General features: G+C 40.2%; 1 protein-coding gene across 2 annotated transcripts in view; it reads right to left on the reverse strand.

Annotated features, from left to right (window-relative positions):
• Nucleotides 1–12,429, reverse strand: part of POLA1 (DNA polymerase alpha 1, catalytic subunit) — a 293,805-nt gene extending 281,376 nt beyond the window's left edge. For both annotated transcript variants that reach the window (XM_081809030.1, XM_081809031.1), the window contains exons 1-4: nt 12,302–12,429; nt 7,230–7,354; nt 4,486–4,582; nt 3,487–3,567 (exon numbers count right to left, since the gene is read on the reverse strand). In XM_081809030.1, coding sequence (XP_081665156.1) covers nt 3,487–3,567; nt 4,486–4,582; nt 7,230–7,354; nt 12,302–12,344 — 346 coding nt within the window. In that variant the 5' untranslated portion in view covers nt 12,345–12,429. The remainder of the gene's footprint in view (nt 1–3,486; nt 3,568–4,485; nt 4,583–7,229; nt 7,355–12,301) is intronic.
• Nucleotides 12,430–24,454: the final 12,025 nt, after the last annotated feature.

Genomic DNA, 24,454 nt, shown 5'->3' on the forward strand with positions numbered 1-24,454 from the left:
AAGAAACATACAAAATAGGAGTCAACATTTGATGTAGAATCTTCCACAATTTTAGTGCTTCTGTTTATTTGTTTATTCATTTTCCTACTAATTTTTTTCATTAGGACTTAGTTAATATTTTCTGTCTCTATTTGAAAGCATGTCAGGGATTGGATCCACACCATAAAGAGTTGTCCTTTTACATCTATGCAAAACTCTACAATGTCTTCTAAGTCTTTAAAGTGGATTGCAAAATTCCATTTCCCTTCCTAAGATCTTGAGATCTTATTGGGCTCTCCTGGGGGACACTGAAACAGTTGGGACTTGTGGGAGAATGGTGGCAAAGCATGGAATAAAGACTTCCAAGACTAGCTCTCCTCCAGAATGCCAAGTCATCTCTTCACTGATGTATTACTGGGAAGAGATAACAAGATGACAATGGAAACACAAAGATGGCTCAATTACTCAACAAATGCTGCATACTTTCTCTGCACTTGCTACTGTGATTGGCACTGAGATGACTAGGACATGGGTCCTTTTCTCAATCACCTCCCTGTCCAGTGCAACCTAACTTACAGCCAACAAAAGTCATGTCCTGGTAAGTGACAGGACTCATTCAAAATGATACAGACAATGAACAACATAACCAGAACTGGAACAAAGGCCTCCTCAGTTCAGGGAGATAAAAAAGCAGACAGGCTCCTTTCGTTCTCTTCTTCATGGACACATTAAAAAATAGGAATACACAATTAGCCACACTGTGACCAAACGGTACCACTGTGTAGAGTTCCTATATTACACAGGTTGGCAGAAACAGGAAAGACGGTCCACATATTCTAACTTAACTAATGAATGAATAACATCCTACATTTAAAAAATACACACATCCTTATTTTTTTGTAAAAGGAAAAACATGAAGGATAATCAGAAACTATTAAAAATGGTTCTATGGAAATGAAGAAGTAGAAAGCACAGGGATAAGAATAAGATTTACCTGAGTCTATCTCAATATCGTTTTGGTTTTGAAATCATAAAAATGTTTTACAATATTCAAAAAATAAAATTGAAAGGATTTTTTAAAACCCTAATATGAATAAACACAAATGAATCTATAGACTAAACTGATAAAATAGCATACAGAAAACAATTACTTCATACACCTTCCAAACACAGTTCTCTAACTATACACCTTTACCAAGATATAAACCAAATAAAACTGCAAAGAAATTATAAACTTCATTTAGAAAGGTTGTCAGCAGACATGCTAGTTTAGTAGCTCTAAAATTTCTAAAATTATTTTGTGTCTATTTTAGAGGACAAGGGTTTTCACTGGGGTTGAAGGCAGACACAAATATAGAATTGGGGAAGATGAAGAAGAACCCTATGGTGCTTTATCTGAATTGAATATATCAGTATGAAATCATGACATTTATATAAAATCTCTGAATTCTGTTCACCAAAAGGGCCTACAAACCGTTACACCCCAGTAGCAAGGAGTACCACCCATCTTCCAGATCTGAATACCATTCTCCACTAAAGGAGCCATGACTCTTAGGGGAAATGGTTGATTCCAGGTCTGGGACAAGACTAATACAAGGAGAACCTGGAACATCTTGTTGGCCCAGGAAGCATGGAAATGCTCAAAGACTGATGGTGTCTTGTCAAAAGGACACAGGAGGCAGCTCAAAGAGGCTCCCACTGCCAAATGTGGGATAATTTGAACATCACAAAAATGATGATAATGGATACTGAACTGTAACCGTAATTTTCAGTCCACGAGTTTGAAGTGATCATTTTAAAAAGGAGAGAAAAAATCATCAATAGATGCTGAAAGCATTGGGTGATAGCTGGTAGCTGGTAGGGAAAAGAGACACACAGTCTCAAATTATCACCCCATATTTACATTAATACAAAGGTGGAAAGGTAGCTTTATAAGGAAGAGATCTGACAAACATCATTTTAACCAAGAGGTCAAACTTAGTATCACCAAGAATGGGACAAAGTGACCTTATGTGCCCCTGATAAGATCTGTGGGAAGGACACAACTTCATCAATATCATATTTTTGTCAGGATATTTAACCTGACTCTACGCACCAAGAAGCAATCAGGCAAATCCCAGACCATGGGACATTCAACAAAACCAGCCCAGTCCCTTCAAAGATGTGAAGGTCATGAAAGACCAAAAAAAAAAAAAAAAAAAAAAAAGCCAGAGGGGCAGGAGGAGAGGGATGGCACTGTTCCACACTAAATAAGACTCAAGAGACATAAAAACTAAAGTGGACTCTGCATCTGAAAAAAACAGAGATCATTTTGGGCTAAATAGGGAAATCTTAATATGAACCAACATAGTAGATGATACTATGAGAAGGGTACTGTGGCTAAGTAGACAAGCATCCTTGTTCCTAGGAGGTCACCGATGAAGCATGTAGAGGTGAAGTGCCATGGTGTTTATAACTTACTTTGAAATAAGTTGACCAAAATAAAATAAAGTCTATTTGTATACAGTTGAGAAGGGGGAAGAAGAAAGTAAACAAATGTAGAAAATGTTAAAAATCCACAATTTAGGGCCCAGAGTTTCTGAAAAGGGCAAGATAGCACAGATTTTAGGCTTTGTGGCCACGTATGTCTGTCTGGTGCTATGGCGTGTTCTTCTCTGCATTTTTCTCTTTTTTTAAAACACTTTTCAAAAATGAAAAACCATTCTGAGTTGGGGAGCTACACAGTAACAGGCATGATTTCCTTCTGGGGTAATGAAAATGTGAGACTGATTGTGGTGATGGCTACCCAACTCTGTGACTACAGTAAACACCATCGAAATGTACACTTCAAATAGTTGCATTGTATGGGATGTGAATTACAGCTCAATAAAGCTGTTTAAAATAAACTGGCTGTGAGTGGGCCATAGTTTGCTGACCCAGGATCTACAATGGTGATAATAATGAAGCAAATCAAAAAAACAAATACTAAAGATAATTTCCCCTTCACATTTTACAGAAACTAAATCAGGCTCGTTTACTCAAAAAAAAAAATGTTTTGCCAATGATTATGTAGCTAAGAAAATCTGACGCATTCATTTATATCATTTTAAATTTTGATTAGACAAAGCAAGTTGATTACTAAACCTTATTATTGTACTGTACTACTATCAAAGAGCTAAAATTTTAAGTACATCAATTCAGCAGGAATTAAAAGACATCACTTATTGCTGCAGCTCTCAAAATCAGCAAGTCTAAAATGACCACAGAACTGAAATTCGAAAATAAGTAAAAGAGCAAACTCTCTGGATGATAAAGACATGAAACTTCATTTCGTGGTGTTGTTTTTGCCTTTTACATTTAATTTTTGACATAACTATGCTTCTCTCAATATTACAACATATTCTACACCTAAAAACAATTGTGGTAGGTCCTTTTCCTTTAAAGGAAACTGTCAAAGTACCAAGTCATCTCAAATTTTGATTCTTTCAATCTCAAAACGGCACTCTCTTGAAAACAAAATATAGGTACCTTTCTCATGAGAATCAAGGGCATCGTCTTCAAGGTCATCATCAAAAATCTCTCGGCCATCTTCCACATAGCCAATACCATCTGCAGGAACAAAATTTAAAATTGGGATCAAGTTTCTAAAAGTGGCCAGTAATATTTTAGACACAACAACAACAAAAACACCTTTTATACCTACTCAGATGTTCTCCTGGCCTGTGCCATTTTTAAGTGCAGCAGAATCCTGTTCAGACAGGTATGAGATGAAACACAGCATCTACATAGCAGGTTTGCTGTGTCAAAACCAAAGGAAATATGCTATGCCCATCTAGGTGAGCTAGGGAAATGATTTGGCCCACAGCATCAAAGTCTGCCACAACAGGATGCTTAACAGTTTTACTCTACCAAAAGAATAAAAAGCACAAGAATCAAGATCACAGAAGCCCAGAAAAGCACCTCAGTCTATGAGGGGAAACTGGCAATATGGCTAAGTCCAACTACAGAAATAGAAACATAAATATGGTCGCAGGTGCAATCCACACCGCTCCCCATGGTCAGCAGGCGCATGCCCAACAAGTCACACTGGACAAGCAGGAACCAGTGACTTTCGACATAGGTTGTAAGAACATCAGGACCAGCCTCTATCTGGTGCTTTCGACTGTCCAAGTTACTCTTCACGCATATAGTTTCGTGTAATCCTCACAGCCACTCTGTGCAATAGACAGTTTTCTTATCCCCACATCACCGGAGGATACCCCACAGGCACGTGATTCTGCCCAATTCCTACAAAGTCATTTCATGAAGGATTTACCTGAGGTTTGTGCCTGGATTCTCCAAAATACCCCCAAATAAACTTTCTATTGTACTCCCTCCACTCTCTCAAATAATTTGAGAAAAATCTGAACCAACAGTACCATCTTAACAGTGTCTTACATCTGCTCATGCAAAGCATCAACTCTACCACATAAGACTAGATGAAAAGCAACTAAAACAATGCCTAGGAGGCAATTTCTTCCCACATACCATCATCCACGATCCAGTCATCATCCTGGCGGGCCTGAACCAGCTTCGAATACTGTTCTTCATCAACTTCTTCATAAACACTTGTGAAGTCCTCAACCTGCCATCATACAAGTTTAAGCTTCCAATGGAGTTAAAGTGTTAAACAATTCTGATGAAAAATTGTCAAATTGAAACTGGAATGGCAGCCTGAAGGAGTAGCTGCAACCAAATCATGAATTCTGACATTCAACACCACTACCAGGTTTTCCTTAAATAGATATCAATTAACTTAGTATTCCTTTTAGGTGGGTGTTAACACAAGATATTAAATGATTCCATTAGCATAATATACTTGTCACACCATCAATTACTCATCTACTTCATAAAAAACAAACTGAATTATAGCCAATTCTTTGTTAGCTGCTTTGGGGATTATTCACTTATAACTTCTAGACTGGTTTCTCCTGTACTTAGCAAACTCATAAGGCATGCCAACTCCCTCTCCCCTAGCTGATGCTGCCCTGCAAACTGACAATTTTAGTAACTATTCAACCAAATGTAGTTCAAAAGGAAACTCTCCCCCACCTATCTCCCTCCTCACATCAGCAAAATAAGCGAAAACAAACATACTCTCTATTCTACGGGTACACTAGAAATAATTTTTTGAGTGATCCCTATCTGTATTACCACTGATCCCCTACCATTCTCAGGTCTTGAGACTGCAAACACTGGAATGCTGAGCTGTGTGAAGGGGAAGTCCTCCAATAACATGAGCTGCCCAACTGCCAGAGGGCCAGAACGCTGGTATCTCTTGGCATGAAGAGAGCAGACCACCTCAGCACAGTTTAAGCAACAAGCAGAACAGAAGCACACGACTCAGCTGCCATCGACTGACCCAGATGAGAATTTGGTGGGCTGCTTAGAAGAACTCATAGATACCGATTAAAAATTGCCCCTTCTCTCCAGAGTTCAAGTGGGTAGCGGGTAGAGGAAACGACTAACCCCAGCAGAAGAGCTAAGAGTCCAGGAAAAATCACTGGGACACAGAGCTTCAAGAACCCAATGGGCAGAGCTGACTGGACTCCTGCCACAGCTACAAGACGTATAACAATTACAGGATCAGGCTTAGTTTTCACCTGCTGTTTAATCTGTTCTATAGGGATCACAGGCAAATGTTGATCTAGCCTTTCATCATCTGATAATAGAAACTACCTGCCCTACCAAATTAAGTTTTTGACAACACAAACACAAACTAGTCCAATTAATATTACTCTACTGACCAATTTTCTTTTGGCAGGGGAAGGGAACCGGCAGGATGATTTTTGTTGACGTCCATGAGGCATTCTTTGTGTCTTATTTAAGCAACTCACTTCTATACTATCAAAAAGATACCAGAAAACTACCTTAGAAAAACATTTTGAGTAAAAAGTCATTTTGACTGTCAAAAAAAAACCGTGCTACTGCTTGGCATGAACTCTCAGAGCCATGCAATTAACATGAGTGATTAGAGGGAAATCAGTCACATTGTGTCAACATCTGAAATGCCCCCACACAACTCCTTTATAGAAGTACCTACATTAAAAATGTTTTACTCCTGCTTTACTATAATCCTTTTAGCAACCCTTTGTGATCTGGTTGACTCACTTAACTCGAGTGAATGATGCCAAATGACAAAAATCTTCTACTTTCTTAATTGCACAACACAGTATAGGCCATGGTTAAATATGCATATTCTGAAGCCAGACTGCCTGTGCTCAAATCAAGGCTCTGCCACTATGACCTCAGGATTCTCACCTATGAAATGCTGTTAATCACAGTATCTAACTTTTCATGATTACTGGAAAGATTAAATAAACGAACATATTTGTAAAAGCACTTAAAACAGTGTTCACTAAAAAAGTATAGCAGCAGTTGCTGTTATCATTTTTTCCTCGGATGAATTAATCACTTTCAAGCCCTGAGGCAGCTGAGATACTCAGGGAGCACATTGAAGGTAAAGCCAGACAATGCTGTTAGATGGTAACCACTCTGGTTTTTGTTTTGTTTTTTTACCTGCAAGTCATCAACAGTAGTTAGAGGAAAACAGCCAAAAGGGCATCATATTCAATCTTACACACAGGACACAGCAGAAGTAAGCCCAAGTCCTCACCGACTACAGATGAAATTAGGAACAGTTTTCTCCAAGGAGAAGCGTGCTTAGCTAGACTGCTCACTACCTTAAGAGTAAAGTAAAAGCATTTCTAAGTTCCCCCAACAAAGCTATGAAACTTACCAAAGCTGCAGTGTGCTGGGTTTTTTTAAAGATTTTTATTTATCTAAGAGAGTAAGAGAGAGCGAGAGAGAGAGAGAACGCGCGCGCACACGAGGGGGGAGGGGCAGAGGGAGAGGGAGAAGCAGACTCCCCTGCAAGACTCGATCCCAGGACCCCGGGATTGTGACCTGAGCCAAAGGCAGACCCTTAACCGCTTAATCGACCGAGCCACCAGGCACCCCATGCAGTGGGCTTAATAAGGAAAAAAATGTATAGCTACTTTCATTTCAGAATTTAACAGCATCTGTAAAGGGCCTTACAGGAACTTAAAGAGCCAAATAGTTGATACAATGTATAAATCTACTTCATGCCCATGCTTGTTCCATAGTAAGAAATTACTCTTACAAGCACAAAATACATGCATATTTCTAATCAATGACAAAGGGGACATAAAATACCTACAGGCTATGAATTAGATGAAGCAGAAGAAAAAACAAAAAAAATGGTTACTTACTTCATATTTATACTTCTCACCAGCTTTAGCCCTTTTCAGTCTTTCTAGAGCTTCCTGGCGCCCTCTCTTTGATTTCTTTTCTCGCCGGGATCTAGAAGCTACAAAACTCCCTGAATCTGACACAGCTGAAAAAAAAGCCAAGTTTACATGAGATGTTAACAAAATTGTCAGCCATCTTCCCTCAGTTACAGGAACATTTCTAGTCAACAGTAACACTTTAATATACAAATGGATACTTTTCATACTGTAGATGGTTCTTGAAGGTCATGTTCATATAGCTCCTGTGACTCCAGAAATTTTCTCTTAAGACCCAGTTAAAACAACTGAAGCAACTGTTATTTTTTTTCCTCCAAAAAGAGGAAAATTCCAAATTCAACTGATATCTTATGAAGACAGTAGAGAAAAGAGATCAGTCATTAGTCCATAACCTTTCCATTAGAAATAACAGGCCATAAGTAGAGTTGTAAAAGAAGGACAATTCATTTTGTATTCTATTAATCAAAATTTGAAAAACTTTATTTTTTAAAGCTTATTTTTTAATTTGTGCTTTTTAAAGATTTTATTTGATACAGACACAGAGAGAAAGCACAAGGAAGGCCAGAGGGAGAAGCAGACTCCCCGCTGAGCAGGGAGCCCGACGCGGGGCTCAATCCTAGGCCCTGAGATCATGACCCAAGCTGAAGGCAGGCGCCCAACTGACTGAGCCACCCAGGCGCCCCCAAAATTTGAAAGGCTTTAAAGGAGCATCTGCTCTTTGCAAAGTACTGGGCGCTCTGAAAGACAAAAAGATCAGCAAGACATGTTTTCTGTACTCACAGAACTTATAATCTAAAATGGGAGATAAGTAGCAACTAACTCAAAAACAATCTTTAGAATACATGCCCTAACAAAGGTTCAGATAAAGTATTTGGAATTTCAAAGCAGGGATAAAGTGGGGGGTTGGGAGAATTTAAAAACATGGCTCTGAAGAGATTCTTGATTCCTTCACTGATTTCCAGGCCTCAGTCACTTGGTTAGGACATAGGATGATAGTGCAAAATTACAAAGATTAAAATGTATTTTGTCAAAAATTACTGGAATACCAGAAGGCCTCAGTGTTCATTCATTCAACATTTGAATTACTCATGCTTTTGGTCATTATAAACTGACCACCACACACATATACTGAAGAGTTCATCCACAAAACTAAGACTTTCATTTACCAGCTGATGAATAACCAAGTCAAGCAAGACAGTGCTGACTACATTTTGGCTTAGGACGATTGCCATCTATGTCTGTGAAACTGACTTTTTTTACTGTATTTGGTGCTAATTATTTCATAAAAAGAAGGAGGCACAGAAAAGAAGTATTGATAAGATGCATCCTAAAAGCTCCAACCCCTCTGGAACGTTCATAACAACATTCAACTCATGGACAAAACGTTTGACTGAAATAGAAGATTCAATTTAAAGAAACAAGTACCAAATGCTGACAATAAACTGTTGGAAACTAAATCTTACAGGTGAAGCATAATTAGAGATTTTATTTTTTTTCTAGCTTTCTGGAAATGAATCTCTCTTGAGCATCTCAGTCTATTGTTTGACTTTCGCATTTGACTTTTAAATCCATTTTCAGAAAGGCATTAAGTAAAAATTAAGGAATGCAGGTACTTAATGATGACAGCCACAAAATCTTGGGCGTCACTCAAATGATTTCAAAAAATCATGAGCAGGTCTACATGAAAAGGCTTCGGAGATTACTGGGCATGACCACTGAGAGTGAAAAGTTGGCCTCAGTATATTCTCTTAAAGATGCCGTCGACCCCTTTAGTAGACTCTCTTGACAAAATGTATAGTTCTTCAAATGGACTTACTTCACAGGCAACAATGTGCCATTCTACAGGGTTTGGGGTACAATTACAGGAAGGAAGAGTTGCCTATCCTTTTTTTTTTTTTTTTAAAGATTTTATTTATTTATTTGAGAGAGAGAGAATGAGAGCGAGCGAGTACATGAGAGGGGGGAGGGTCAGAGGGAGAAGCAGACTCCCTGCCGAGCAGGGAGCCCGATGCGGGACTCGATCCCGGGACTCCAGGATCATGACCTGAGCCGAAGGCAGTCGCTTAACCAACTGAGCCACCCAGGCGCCCCAAGAGTTGCCTATCCTTAAGGGAACTCAGTCAAATAAAGCAAAAGGACCTGAGGCTCCTACCATCATACAGACATGATGCCACAGAAGAGGTAAGGACAAGTTACTGAGGAAACACAGAAAAGAATGCTAATTTTGTCTGAGAAATTAGGGAAGGCTTCACAGGGGATGTATCCAACACAGACCCAGAAAGAGCATTAGAATTTTACCATCAGAGTATAGGGGAAAGGGGGCAGAAGCACAGAAAAAAGCATGAGCCAAATTACAAAGGGATGAAACTGCAAGGTGTATTCAGAAACTGAGAGAAAGTCAGTATGGAAGGTAAATCTTACATAGAGTGCAGAGTGGGAGAACAGGAGATTAGGGAGAAGCAGCACAATCTGACTCCACCACTTACTGGGACACATGAGACCACCAGTTAACATCTCTGAGCTACAGTGACCAGATGCCTTGTTGTTGGTTTTTAAGCTGCCTGGCACCTGAACCTGTTTGTGAAATCCTCTCCTTATAAACCTTAATGGGACTCAGAGCCCAAGTACCATTATAGAAGTTGAAAAAGCAGACGCTCTTTCCCACACACCCTTGCAGCTAGGGCATGAACATATAAAATAGGCTCTATCAATTAGGAACACCTGCTCAGACTTTACATCAGAAGCTAGTGTCAAAAGGAAAGTGGCTAATGGAAGATTCTAGATGTAGCAACAGCTGCAAGAGGATTACTTGGGGTCACAGAGCCAGCAATGTCCCAAGGTACAAACTATAACATCAAGTACTTGGTCATGGCTGGCAACGACCTCCTCACTAGACCAGTTTTGTGGCACAACTTTAATCACCGTTCCTGGCTAAGCAGCACCCCCCCCAAATGATTCTCCAGTCCACCTGGAGTTTCTTTGAACACCACAATATCCTTCTAATCCCTAAAACACTTAAAATAAATTCCTTCTTTTCTATTTACATCAGCTAGAGTTGGCTCCTGTAGCTTACACCTAAGGACTCTGACTAATGCAGAGCCTCAGGGTCCTCATCTGTGAAATGGGGATAATCATATCTGCTTCATTAAGTTAAGGATTAAATGAAGATCCTTGGCTTACTTTGTACTCAGCAATACAGAATCTCATTTAATGTATGTGTATATGTGTACAGATGCAAGGGAGACACACATACACACCCAGCAATACCATGGTCTAGCTTTTAGAAAGCAAAAATAAAGCAAAGTGGTTTTCTCAGAGAAGCCTCAATATAGCACCACACATAATTAGCTCTTTACCATCTCAACTCCAGGAAGAGAGAAACTATGTCCAGCTTACCTACCACTTTAACAGTGTAACACCAGAGCCTGGCAGAATGCCTATACCTAGTAGGTACATAATAAATATTTGCTGAATGAACAAATGAATAAACCACTGTACCTGCTTTTTTAAATCATTAAACTCTCCCTGATCCCTTTTCATATGTAATAATAGCTAGTTATAGACCTTTCAACTTTTCACTGCCATTGTCAGGTACCCCACCTTCTAATACCTAAGAGAAAAAAGGCCTAGAATTTCCTTCTTGGAATGTGTCCAATGCTTCGTGTAGGTAAGTTAACAAAAAAAAAAGAAAAAGAAAAAAATCCATTATGAAAGTTTAAATATTTGGTTCAAAATTACCATCTGAAGTACCCCCACCCTCCCCAAAAGCAGACAGACACTAGCCTCCAACAGTCTTTCAGGTAACAATCTTTCCACTCTTTAAGGGAAAAATTCCAGTCACAAGTCTCCAGCAACTACTTAATCAACACCATGACTTAAGAGGGGTCTCAAGATTACACAGTATCCTCCAAAGAGTGATTTCTTGATGTTCACAGATGACGTACCGTTTTTAGGGTGAAGAAAGACACCCTAGGGGCAAATCACTGATGGAGGGCTGCAAAGGCTGTTCACATACTCACATCCGACATCTCATTTGTAATCCAGGCTAGACGACTCTCCAAAACAAATTGTCTTAAAAATGAGAGACTAGAAGAAATTGGTATCTGTGATTCAGAACTAGGTGAATGCAAAGGAAGCTGATTAGAAAGCAAGTTCTCATTAATGGAGATGTATCTGAGTGACAGGAGATGTACCTTGAGCTAAGAAAGTGAAGCATCTGATTTTAAGTCAGAAGTTCACTAAAGTCACACTTTAGTTGAACACAGTTCAAAAATCAGAAATCAGACAAAGCCATTTACATTTTTGTATTCTATTTTTGGAAATAAAAGATTACCACTGAAAACGGAGTCATATACAGGGCATCCCGAATGCTGATGCAATTTTTTTTTTTGAAACTTCACCAAAGATGACTAGATTGTGAACCCTATTTCTATACAGCACTTGACGAACTTTCCATAGAATTTGAAAGAAAAAACTGTTAATGCATGAGGTTGAAACCCATTACCTAAAAAGACAAAACGCATTTGTATCTTCTGGTGACAGTCCTGAGACCTTCTTTCCTGCTGAATTACTATGAAAATTTCCCTGTGAGTTTCTACAGAAAGGGTGCGCATCCGTTCTGTCCTAGCCCTCAAAGAGATACTTGGGGCCAGAGTTGTTAGATACTCTGAACCAAGATTCTGCCCCACTGGGGCCACTCTGATGAAGGTGTGCCCAGCACGTGGAACGCAGTCACCAAAAGAAATAACAAGAAAATGCAAACTAGTGCGGAGACCAGCAGTGACACAGGCCCTGCAAGGGATGCGTTCTGGTTTTCCAGGAGCAAACGGCCCTGCGAGGAAGCCCCACCCGACACCAAATGGGTCCCAGCCGGGGACAACCGAGGTCCGCGCCCAAAAGGACCCGTCAGGCGACCCGGACGCGCGCCTCCCTAAGAAAAAATTAAAAAATGACCTCTCCAGAGCCCTCACCACCCGCAATCATGCCACGGTCCCTGCACTCCCACCCGGTACCCCGCACGCGGGGTCGTCCCTCACCGCTCGACCCCAGGTCGCAGTCCTCGCCGTTCACGGGCGCCATGGTCCTGAAGTATCCCGATTCCGCGCCAACCAGCCCGAAACTGGCGCGGCGGCCGAGACAGGCGCCAGGCTGAAAACCAATCAGAGGCTCCGGAGGCTGCGGACTTCCGCCCGGAAGGCCACTGACGTGCCGCGCCGCGCCGCGCCGCGCCCCGCCCCGCCCCCGGCCTTCCCGCGGACGCGAGTTTGGCGCCCTGTTATGACCCCTTAGGGAAAAAGCTCGAGTGACTGGGAGGCCGAGGAGAGCGGGAAAAAGAAGCGGCCGGGCGCTGGAAAGGAGCCGCCAGGAAGCTCACTGCGCAGGCGCACCCATGCTGATGGGAAAAGATTTGGGCCCGTTAGAGTAGTGGCTTTCTGGTTCTGAGAGTTGATTTTCCTAGAAAAAAGACGCGGGCGGGCAGTAGGATGGGCGTGGTTGGACCGGTTTCCCCAGAGCCTTGGGAAAGCGACTGCCTCCTGCTGCGCACTCTGAGTCTTGCCTGATAACTTTGCTTCTTAGCGTGTAAACACAGTAGCTGTGTGATTTATAGATATAAATGTGTGTATGTATACATATGTATGTATATATATAAAGCACTATCTTACCCTGTTGACCAAAAGAAGCATCACCAATAAGGGGCAATCATATGCCTCCTTATGTGATGCACTTGGAAAAGGGAACAACATCACCTATATAATCTTCTTGCAAAAAATTAACCTGAATCTAACCATGAAGAAACAATCAGATATATTAAAAGCATAGGACGGTCTATAAAACATCTGGCCCGGACTCTTGCAAAATGTCACTGTTACGAAAGAAAAAAAAGGGCATTATATGCTCGTATTCTGTACAATGCATATATGTATCTCATTTTATATTTTTCCAAATAGGTATAACATTTTTATACATGTGCCTGCCCCACATTTGTGATATTTTTTCCTACATTTTTGCCAACATACTTGTTGCTCTCTTCCTCATGTGACAATTTTATAATATAATTTTCTCTAAAGAGAATATAAAGATAATTCAATCTGTCCTCCAGCATGGCTGATCAATGTTTGTTTCTTAACTTCTGATTTTTTTTGAAATTTTTCTTTCAGTTTTATACCATTACTTAATAATCATGTTAGGATATGATCCATATGTTATGATACATAGCATTTAGTAATTCACACTTAGATCCACTATTATTTAAAGCACTAATACAGATTTATGCCTATACTTTCCCTTTAAAGAAATTGTTGCAACTTTGATATTATAAAGTTTATTCCTAACAGGAGAGAACTGTTTTGGCTAGGCATTAATAAGAACCAAATCTTTCCTTTACAGCATCACATGTCTGATCATTTTCCACATGCCACCTTAGAACTCTAAGCATTTCACATCTTGTTTCTCTTTCATGACCCACATACTTCCAGGAGCCAAGACCTGTAGGACACTTTTCATATTATGATATCACTTCTGGCCCTGCACATTCAGGTAAAAACTCCAAGTCAGCACAGTGGGGTAGGAATATTCCTGGAAGCTATTCCTACACCAGGAGGTCTATCAGTATCTTAAATATAATGAGAGTGCTTTCAACTGACATAGATGCCACCAAATCTAAATGCAATGCAACACCAACTCAACTTTCCCATAGGAGAATCCCACGATGACTGTGCCCACTCCACCACCACTACCAGGCAGGAAGGGAAGTCTATCGAAGGAACAGGTGGTGATTCTCAAGAGCTGATTGTTACATATTCAGGAATTTCATAATCTGCTTGTTAAGTTTTTGGTAGCTTGAAATCAGCCATAGAGGGAGTATTTACACCATGGCAATGGGCAAATGCTACAAATAAAAAAAACAGCCCCCCCTTTTTTTGAGAGAGAGACAGTTTACCAGCAAACCACCAAGTAGCCATAACAGATTGTAGTTAAAAATCTTACTTTTGTGAATTTTCACAAAAACACGAGACCATTGCTAGAGCATCTTCCAGGGCCTCAGAAGTGGCCCATAAGCAAGCAAGAGGCCTCGAAGATGGTTTCATTAACTTCATTGTAAATCTACCTCTGTTATCTAGTCATGCAAAAAAAAAAAATTACAATTTGTCTTAAACTTGCTCTCTCCTGCCCAACACAGGATGAGTTTTGCACTGGTTTTACAAACTGAAAAGTTTTTTAAATTTATCATTATTACTAAAAACAAATTAAGACTAAAGTGAGATACTATTTCCCCTCATTTCTATCTTTTTATCTATATCTCTCTATATAAACTCTATCCATTGCTGGTAAACTGCTGTTGAGGAACTGCTTATTTTTTGCTAGTGGCAGTGTAAATAGGTACAACCTTCTGGAAAATAATATTGCAAGATGTGGCAAGTACCATAGCATGCTTTTATCTTTCAAACCATGATTTCTGTGGGTAAAAGTTAACAGAAAATAACCCACAAGAAACAGAATAAATGTAAAGATGTCAATGGCTACTATTTTCCATCCTCAAAAAGTTAGGACCTAAATGTCTACATCAGAGAAGAGGTTTAGGGGTGCCTGGGTGGCTCGGTCAGTTAAGTGGCTGCCTTTGGCTCCGGTCATGATCCCTGAGTCCTGGGATCAAGCCCCGCATCATCGCATCATTGGGCTCCTTGCTCAGGGGGAGCCTTCTTCTCCCTCTGCGCCCCCCCCTCATGCGCTCTCCCCCTCTCTCTCAAATAAATAAATAAGATCTTTAAAAAAAAAGAGAGAGAGAAAAGAAGTTTAATAATGTGACATGACATCAAAAAGGTAAAATAATTGGGAAAACTCAAAACATGGGAAATGTGTATGATATTTTATAAAGTGAAAAGAGCAGAAGGAAAAGTGATATGCACACTTAATTACAACTGTATATCAAATAGCAATGCTATGTAAAATGGAGTATAGCTTCTCCAGATGATAGCATTATAGATTCTTTTTGCTTACAATTTGTTCTCTTTAATATTATGCCAGGAGGCATTACAACATCAGGTAGAGTCAGATTTTGGGTTTGATTCTTAGACTACTACTTTTAAGTGACCATCAGCTGGTTACTGAAACCTCAGTTTCTTCCTCTATAAAACAAAGGTGCTTATACTTACCTAAGGAGCAATTGTGAAATTTCATTGAAATAATACATGTACAGTGCCATTAAGATGCCAACACCTAAAAGGCATTCAACAAATAGCTATTATTCTTATTGTATTTTTACAGTAAGCTTTACCATTACTCTGATCTTACTAATAACTCTACGAGGTAGGTATGTCAAGAAATTGCTATTTGCCTACTGCTACATTCATTCTCCCCCTTATTCTTGTAATGAAGTGTGGACTTTTGGCTGGGCGCATTGACAGAGGAAAGTCCTGTATTTCCCAGCCTCCTTTGCACCAAGGTTTAGCTAAATGACTAATTTCTGGCACACAAGACTTAAGCAGTACCATTGTGGGGAGAGTTACAGGAAGGCTGCTTAATGAAATTGGATACATCCGGAAGGGAACTCTCTTTTTTTGCCCTTTTGCCTTTTCTCTCTTCCTTCCTGCAGCACAGATGTGATGGTGGAAGCTCCAACAGCCATCTTGGATTATGAGATAACTCTGAAGATGACAGCCACACATGGAGATGATGGAACAGAATGATAAGAGCCTTGGTCTAACATCTGTGAAGCCACCATACCAGCCCAAGCTATTTGTCTACTCTCCAAGCAAACTTTCTTTCATAAACTAGACTCTTTTTTTTTTTTTCTAGAGGGGAAGACAACCAGCCAACCAAAATCTATTCTGACAGGGGTAGTGCCAGGTATATTTCTCATCGCAATCAATAAATTAAGACTCAGGCCAATAGCAGTGTGAGTTTGCTAGCATGAACCTGGTTATCTTTGGGTGTATTAACAAAATCAGCTTTGTGGCCATGCGGAGTTTTTGAACACAACTAGGTAATGTGGTTTATGTGCAGCTGTGGAGAGATGATTGTCTGCCAGCTGAAAATAGGCAAGGAAAGGAGTGGCGCTGTGTGTGCTCTTGACGTCCCACAAGGATTCCGGGCGGTATGAGTAGATATGCAACTCCCCTGGTCATCTAGCTGGTGGTGCCCAAGCTCAAATCATTTTCCCAGGCACCTAAGTTGCAAAGACCCTCTCTTGACTTACTTGCTTATTAAAAGGCATAGGGGGACACCTGGGTGGCTCAGTCAGTTGAGCGTCTGACTCTTGGTTTAGGCTCGGGTTGTGGGATCTCGGGGGCCGTCCTGGAGTCAGCCCCCCTGTCAGGCTCTGAACTCAGCGGGAAGTCGGCTTGGGATGCTTTCTCTCCCTCTCCCTGCCCCTCCCCCTGCTTGTAGTCTCTCTGTCAAATAAATAAATAAAATCTTAAAAAAAAGAAGCTGAAAATGCTTTTGTCCCAGTAACTCTGCCAGCTACCACATGAACAGTTTTATGCTTGGCCATTTCCACAAAGGATTTTGGATTTGGAACTAGTGTCACAAAAAACAGGGACATTCTTTGTGTCAGTGGTAGCAGCTTCCCACTTCCTGCTGGGCAGCAATGGCGGAGGTGTGATTTCTACCAGTGACTTCAACTTCAGGGACCCGCTATGTGCCTACCTCCTTCAGCTTGCTCCTCCAGGCTTCCTAGTGATTCTGTGGATCTCTGAGATCTTCTCACAACCTCCTCTCTTTCCCTCCTCCATCCCCCACTCCCCTTTCTTCTCCACCTCCTTTTTTCTCAAATCAGCCAAAGCCTGTTTCTGTTGCTTATAACTAGTATCTCCAGCTGACACAGCATTCTATTTCTTTGCTCTATTCTCATTCCAAAGTCACCAAGCAATCTCCTAGTTATTATTTCAGATACTTAAATACTGGGACAGAAGAATGCTAAACAGAAGATGAGAGCATTCCAGTGTTTGGAAAATGATGATCCCCACTATCAGTTAATGGGTATTTATTTTAGTTAGAATGTGTCCCTTGTGAGTTTAAGTAAACTAGGTCTGTCCCTAAGAAACTATCTCTGAGTGTTCTAAGAAGATCGAGTCAGTACTTACAACACTAAGAACAAAAACCCTTTCAGGTGGAACAATTATAAGGTGGTTTTCTAGATCAATTAAATTGGGGGAAGGACATAATCCTGAGAGGAATTAATGACCAAAAATGTTCAATTCTCTTCTCTCCCCCCTTGCATTTTAATTTTTTAATGAATAAATACTGTGAGATTCCAGAAAAACCAACAGTAATTTAAATATGTGCCAACCACGTAGATATGTCCCCCCACTTCCTGCCGCCCAGCCAAGCCATTATGCCCTATGAGGTTTAATACTGAGGAATCGAGTATGAAACACTGAGTCTAGAAGCTTTGCCCTTGAATGACTTGATCTCTAATCCCTGCCACTCTGGTCACTTCCAGACAGAAAAATCTATTTTCTTAAGATGGTCATGAAAAATAATTAATTATCAAACAATAAAAACAAACAGAGACATTTGCATGTATATCTTAACTAGACAGCACTAATTAAACTAAAAACTTGGAAGGAGAATTAGCCACATTTGAATGCTGTTCTATGTAGAATTATTTTTGGCCATCAACGTTACTGCATCTGAACCCTTTCTTCAAACCTACTACCACACAATCCTCTTCTTCCCAACCTGGTAGGGAGCAATGTCCTCAAGTTAGTCCACATGAATTTTTACCAATGGACAAATCTTTTGTAATAACTGAGCCCTGGCTCACAGCATAAATATGCAATGTCATTGTGAATAAAACCTGCCCCCAAAGACAAATAACTGTACTAATGCTTCAGAACCTTCTAAATCAGCAGCATGAACTACCACTTGGCAACAGAAAACCAGATTTCATGTGGGAATTATTAAAGGTATTGGGGCAAAGTTAAGAAAGAATTGAGAGTTAGGAGACTGATCATACAGTCTGTCAATAGTGAATTTTAGGGGAGGATGGTAGCATGAGGGCTTCTTAATTTGCATATGGCCAGCGTTCTATAAAGTTGAGAGCATGGTTCTCAACTTCGGCTGGTAATTATAATCATCTGAGCAGTTTTTCAAAGGTCCAATACCCAGTAGCTCCTCAAACCTATTAAATCAGAATTTCTAAAGATGGGATTCCAATGTCCAGCCAAAGTTGAGAACAAGTGGTTTAAGGGGGGACTGCTAAACCTTTTAGTCATCAGAAGGATGGTTAATGTTGATATAAATAATCAGTTGGGCACACCTCTTTCCATGAGGAAGCAGGGCTCATTTCCTGCGTGTTCTAAGGACTTTCACTCTTTAGTATCTTATAGCATTTAGTATGGTGGCTTCCTTTCAATGGAATGATGTCTGGTCTGGTTTACCTAAAAGACTCATGCAAGACCAACACTAGCTTTATTAGAAATAATGTGAAACCACCCCTCTAGTTAAGCTTCTGTACTGAGAGAAATCAGTCTGACTGCATCTCCGTGGTATGGGCTTAGGGGATGGAGAATCATTTTAGTTCAAGCAGTAATCACTTGTTGCTTTATCATATCACCCTGTGTGTTCCTTCCACAGTAATAACGACTTAGATTTCATTTCCCTTTGTCCTTAACTACTTACTGAATAATTTCTGCCAGAAAGACAGACTTTCCCAAACAGTTGTTGTTTGTTCAGGCACAGTCAATAGTTTGTTTTATAATCATCTGCTTTAAAAGATCATCCTGGGGGCACCTGCCTGGCTCAGTCAGTTAAGTGTCCGACTCTTGATTTTGGCACAGGTCATGGTCTCAGGGTTGTGAGATTGAGCCTCACATCGGGCTCCACGCTCAGCACAGAGTCTGCTTGTCTGTCTCCCTCTGCTTCTCTGCACCCACCCGCACCACTCGCTCTCGCTCTCTCTCAAGTAAATAAATAAATAAATAAAATCTTTTTTAAAAATTAAAAAAAAATAAAAGATCATCCTGGAAATGAAAGGTATTCAAAAGTGGGGGAGGGGCTTTTCCCTTAGATCAGACATTATTAACAAGGTAAGTCTGCGGAAAGTTATGTTTGTGTGTACAAATATGATGCTTTCTGAACCTGTATATGTTATCCTTGGATCAAAAACAAAGATCGTGTCTTGATTGATCTTTCATTTCCTTCCATTGGCATAAATACTTAATGGTTAGCTACACTTGATGACTTACTACATTACATCTATATCTCTTTAATACAATAGGCATGTTTCTAAAAAATCCCGTCAATATTTACTTGTTTTTACATGTTGTAGTCTGCCTTACATGTTTGTTTTTTTTTTAAAGTAAGCTTTGCTCCCAACGTGGGGCTTGAACTCACAGCCCTGAGATCAAGAGTCACACGCTCCTACTGACTGAGCCAGCGGTTTAAAGTTTAAACTAAACTTTAAATTTTGAGATAGTTGTAAATTCACATGCAGTTATGAGAAATAATACAGAAAAAATCCATGTATATCCTTTACACAGTGTCTCCCAATGGTAACATTTTGCAAAACTATAGTATCATATCACAACCAGGATATTGACATTGATACAGTCAAGGTACAAGACATTTCTAAGATCCCTTATTGTTGCCCTCATATAGCTACACCTGCTCGCCTCCTGCTCAACCCCTATCCCCACCCCCTCCTTAACAACTGACAACCACTAATCTGTTGTCCATTTCTATAATTTTGTGTACAGGTCTTTATATGGACATGTTTCATTTCTCTTGGGTAAATACTTATGAGTGGGATTGCGGAGTCATATGGTAAGTATATGTTTAACTTTAAAATAAATTGCCAAACTGTTTTCCAAAGTGGCTGGGCTATTTTACATTCCCACCAGCAATGTAGGAGAGATTCAGCAGTACTATCAGTTTTAATTTTCATTTTCATTCTACTGGTTATATATTAGTATCTCATTGTGAATTTTTTTTTTCCCTGATGACTGATGATGCCGAGTATCTTTTTATATGCCTATTGGCCATTTGTAATTGTGTTCTCATCACTGCATTTGTTCTTTGTTTCTCTTTGTTCCTTGTTTTTTTTTTTTCCATTTCTCTGGTTTTAATGGAGAATTTTATGTGATTCCATTTGATCTCCTCCCTTTGCATAATGTTTACACTTTCTTTTTCTTTTAAACTTTGTTAGTGGCTGCCCTAGGGTTTACAATATACATTTAAAAATACTCTAAGTCCACCTTTAGATAACACTGTACTGCTTCACATGTGGTGCAGGTACCTTATAATTGAGTATGCCCAATTCCTCCTTCCTGTCCCTTGTGACATTGCTGTCATTCATTTCTTATCCATACACTCTAGTCACCCAATACCTTGTTACTGCTTTGCTTTAGTTATCTTTTAAATCAATTAAGAGAAAGAAAACTTAAAAAGTTTATTTTACCAGGGGTATCTGGGAGGCTCAATCAGTTAAGCATCTGACTCTTCATCTCAGCTCAGATCTTAATCTCAGGGTCGTGAGTTCAAGCCCCGTGTTGGGCTCCACACTGGGCGTGGAGCCTACAGAAATAAGTAAATACATAAATAAGTAAAAATTTCATTCATTCTTTCTCTGATGCTCTTCTTTACTCTATGTAGATCTCAGTTTCTGACCTGTATTATTTTCCTTCTGCCTAAAGAACCTCTTTTAACATTTCTTGAAGGGCAAGTCTACTGGCAATCAATTCTCTCAGTCTATTTGTCTGAGAAAGTCTCTAATTTCTCTGCTTTTTTTGGTGTGTGTTTCAGCAGCTTTATTTTTTTTAAGACCATTCATATAATGAAAAGTCATTTCCAAGCTGCATTTTAAAATGAAAAATATAGGGCGCCTGGGTGGCTCAGTCGTTAAGCGTCTGCCTTCAGCTCAGGTCATGATCCCAGGGTCCTGGGATCGAGTCCCACATCAGGCTCCCTGCTCGGCAGGAAGCCCGCTTCTCCCTCTCCCACTCTCCCTGCTTGTGTTCCTGCTCTCGCTATCTCTCTGTCAAATAAATAAATAAAATCTTTACAAAAAAATAAAATAAAATGAAAAATATAGAGGCACCTGGCCAGCTCAGTCAGTAAACATTGTGACTCTTGATCTCAGGGTCATGAGTTCAAGCCCCACACTGGGTGTCGAGCTTACTTTAAAAAAATGTGAATGCAGGGCACCTGGGTGGCTCAGTCATTAAGTGTCTGCCTTCGGCTCAGGTCGTGATCCCGGGGTCCTGGGATCAAGCCCTGCATCGGGCTCCCTGCTAAGCGGGAAGCCTGCTTCTCCCTCTACCAGTCCCTCTGCTTGTGTTCCCTCTCTTGCTATATCTCTCTCTGTCAAATAAATAAATAAAATCTTTGTAAAAAAATAAATAAAAATAAAAAATAAAATAAAATAAAAAAATGTGAATGCGGGGCACCTGGGTGGCTTAGTCAGTTGAGTGTCCAACTCTTGGTTTCAGCTCACGTCATGATCTCAGGGTCCTGAGATCGAGCCCCATGTCGGGTTCTGTGCTCAGCACAGAGTCTACTTGTCCCTCTCCCTCTCCTTTCTGCTCCTCCCCCTGCTCTCTCTCTCTCATAAATAAAATCTTTAAAAAAATAAAATAAAATTTAAAAATGTGAATGCATAGTAAATAGCCTTTCATTTCCTACAGGAGAATAATCTCTCAAAAATGGTAATTATCTGGGATGCCTGGATGGTTCAGTCAGTTGGGCGTCTGCCATCAGCTCAGGTCATGATCCCAGGGTCCTGGGATTGAGTCCCGCGTTGGGCTCCCTGCTCAGTGGGAAGTCTGCTTCTCCCTCTCCCTCTGCCTGCCGCTCCCCCTGCTTGTGCTCTCTCTCTCTCTGTCAAATGAATAAATAAAATCTAAAAAAAAAAGGTTTTTTTAATTGGTAACTATCTAAAACACTGAAAAAAATTAGCACTCATTAAGCAGGCTTCAACCTTTTGATATTAAATATATGGACAAGACCTAAATAGCATTAGAAATAAATGAAAAGTTTCAAAGTTGGCATAACATTTTTGTTGTATCAGTATTTCAGAATTCCGTAAAAGCTGACAAAATGAAAAAAAAACAAATCATGAGCAATTAATCTGGAAAAACATAAACAGAATTATTCCATATCCACAATAATGGGAATTCAAATGAGGGTCAATCTATATATTTTTCATGCAACATTCTTTGTTCTCTGGGCCGTATACATCAACAAAATCAGAATAAATGAAGTCAAAAACATTTCTGATCATTGCTAAAAATTGTTTAAGAATTTCCAAATATCTTGTTGCTATTATGTTAAGCAATTACAAAGAAGTTGCTCTATTTCTTAAATTCTGCAAGTTATACTCAACCCCATCTTCTTCCTTCACTTTTGAAGGGTAATTCCACTGGATATAGACTTCTAGGTTGGCAAGTGTTTTTTCTTTTCCCTCCCAACACTTTAGTGATTTCACTCCACTCCTGACTTGCTTGCATAGTAAGAAATATGTATTTGGTCTTCATCCTTGGTTCTGGCACAGAGCTCCTGAAACGCTTGGAATTTCCTAAGTGGTGAGAATGGGAAAGGTGTCTTTTGTTATGTTATGTAATGAAATGCCCCAACCCACACATTGGAAATTGAGCCTCAGAACATCTATTACACGGTTTCTGATGAGAAGCCTACTGTAATTCTTATCCTTATTTTATAAGTAAAGTTTCCACCACCACCCTCCACTTCTGACTTCCTCGAGATTTTCACCTTGTCTTTTTTTTTTGCAGTTTGAATAAGATATTCCTAGGTTTGGGGTTTTGTCATTGTTGTTTGTTTGATTGTTTCAGTATTTACCTTGCTTGGTGTTCTCTGAGCTTACTGGGTCTGTAGTTTTGTGTCTGTTGTATTAATGACCAATTCTTTGGAAGGTTCTTGGCCGTTATTCAAATATTTCTTCTGCTCTATTTTCTCTTTCTCCTCCTACTGGTATTTTCATATGGTTCCCCTACTTCTTTCCCTTAGTGCAGCAGTTCCAATTTATCTCCTCGAAGTCTCGTCCCATATGGAATATGGTTGTCTTTATTTCTCCTTAGGTGAGACAGGAAGGCTGGAGAAGGCTCAAATTCCTTTCCCTAACTGGGACTAATATTGCAGTATTGCCCTCTGACAGTCTTGCCCCTGGAGAGTAGGTCTTTGTGATCAGAGCATTCTGGGAGGCTTTCCTGATGGTTATTCTTCCTCTTCTTCTGCCAGGGTCTCCAGGGGATATTTCTCAGATCCTCAAGGTGAGAATCTGGTGGGTCTCCTGGAGGAAAAGCCCACAAAATATGGGGTCCTTTCTGTGATTGCAGCCCCAGGAATTTCTTAACTTCATGTTAGTCCATACTCAGTCTCCAACAATTTATTAAAATTACCATTTCAGTATTTCCACCAGATTATGGTTCCAGGAGCTTCTGTTCCATGTGAGCAGGTGTCAGCTATGAGATCTCTGTATGTGCCTCTCTCTCTAGGTTTGGGGATGGTAATTCTCCTTGTTATCTCAGTTCTCTGATGGGTCTAAGAAAAGTCATTGATTTTTCAGTTTATCCATACTTTTCTTTTCTTTTTTTAAATTTATTTATTTGACAGAGAGAGAGAGAGCACACACAAGCAGGGGGAGCAGCAGAGGGAGAGGGAGAAGCAGACTCCCTGCTGAGCAGGAAGCCCAACGACATGGGGCTGGATTCCAGGACCCTGGGATCACGACCTGAGCTGAAGGCAGACACTTAACCAACTGAGCCACCCAGGCACTCCTATCCATATTTTTCTTGATATAAGGATGGTAGCAACAAATTTCAAGCACTTTACATATGGGAGCTAAAACCAGAAGTCTCTTGGCCATCTCTTGTGTATATTCTTTGATGAAATATTTTTTCAAATCGTTTGCCCACTTTAATTTTTTTAGAACTTTAAAAAAATATTTTATTTATTTATTTGAGAGAAAGCACAAGTCCAGGGAACAACAGAGGGAGAGAGAGAACCAGACTCCCTGCTCAGCAAGAAGCCCAATGACGCAGGGCTCAATCCCAGGACTCTGGGATCATGACCGGAGCTGAAGGCAGATGCTTAATTGACTGAGCCACCCAGGCACCCCTAGAATTTTTTTAAATAGGCTCCACACCCAAAATGGGGTTTGAACTCACAACCCTGGAATCAAGAATCAGGTGTTCCACTGACTGAGCTAGCCAGGCACCCCTCCATTGTTC

The sequence above is a fragment of the Leptonychotes weddellii genome, chromosome X (genome assembly GCF_054177405.1).
Source record: "Leptonychotes weddellii isolate Sample4059 chromosome X, ASM5417740v2, whole genome shotgun sequence".
Classification (NCBI taxonomy): Eukaryota; Metazoa; Chordata; class Mammalia; order Carnivora; family Phocidae; genus Leptonychotes; species Leptonychotes weddellii.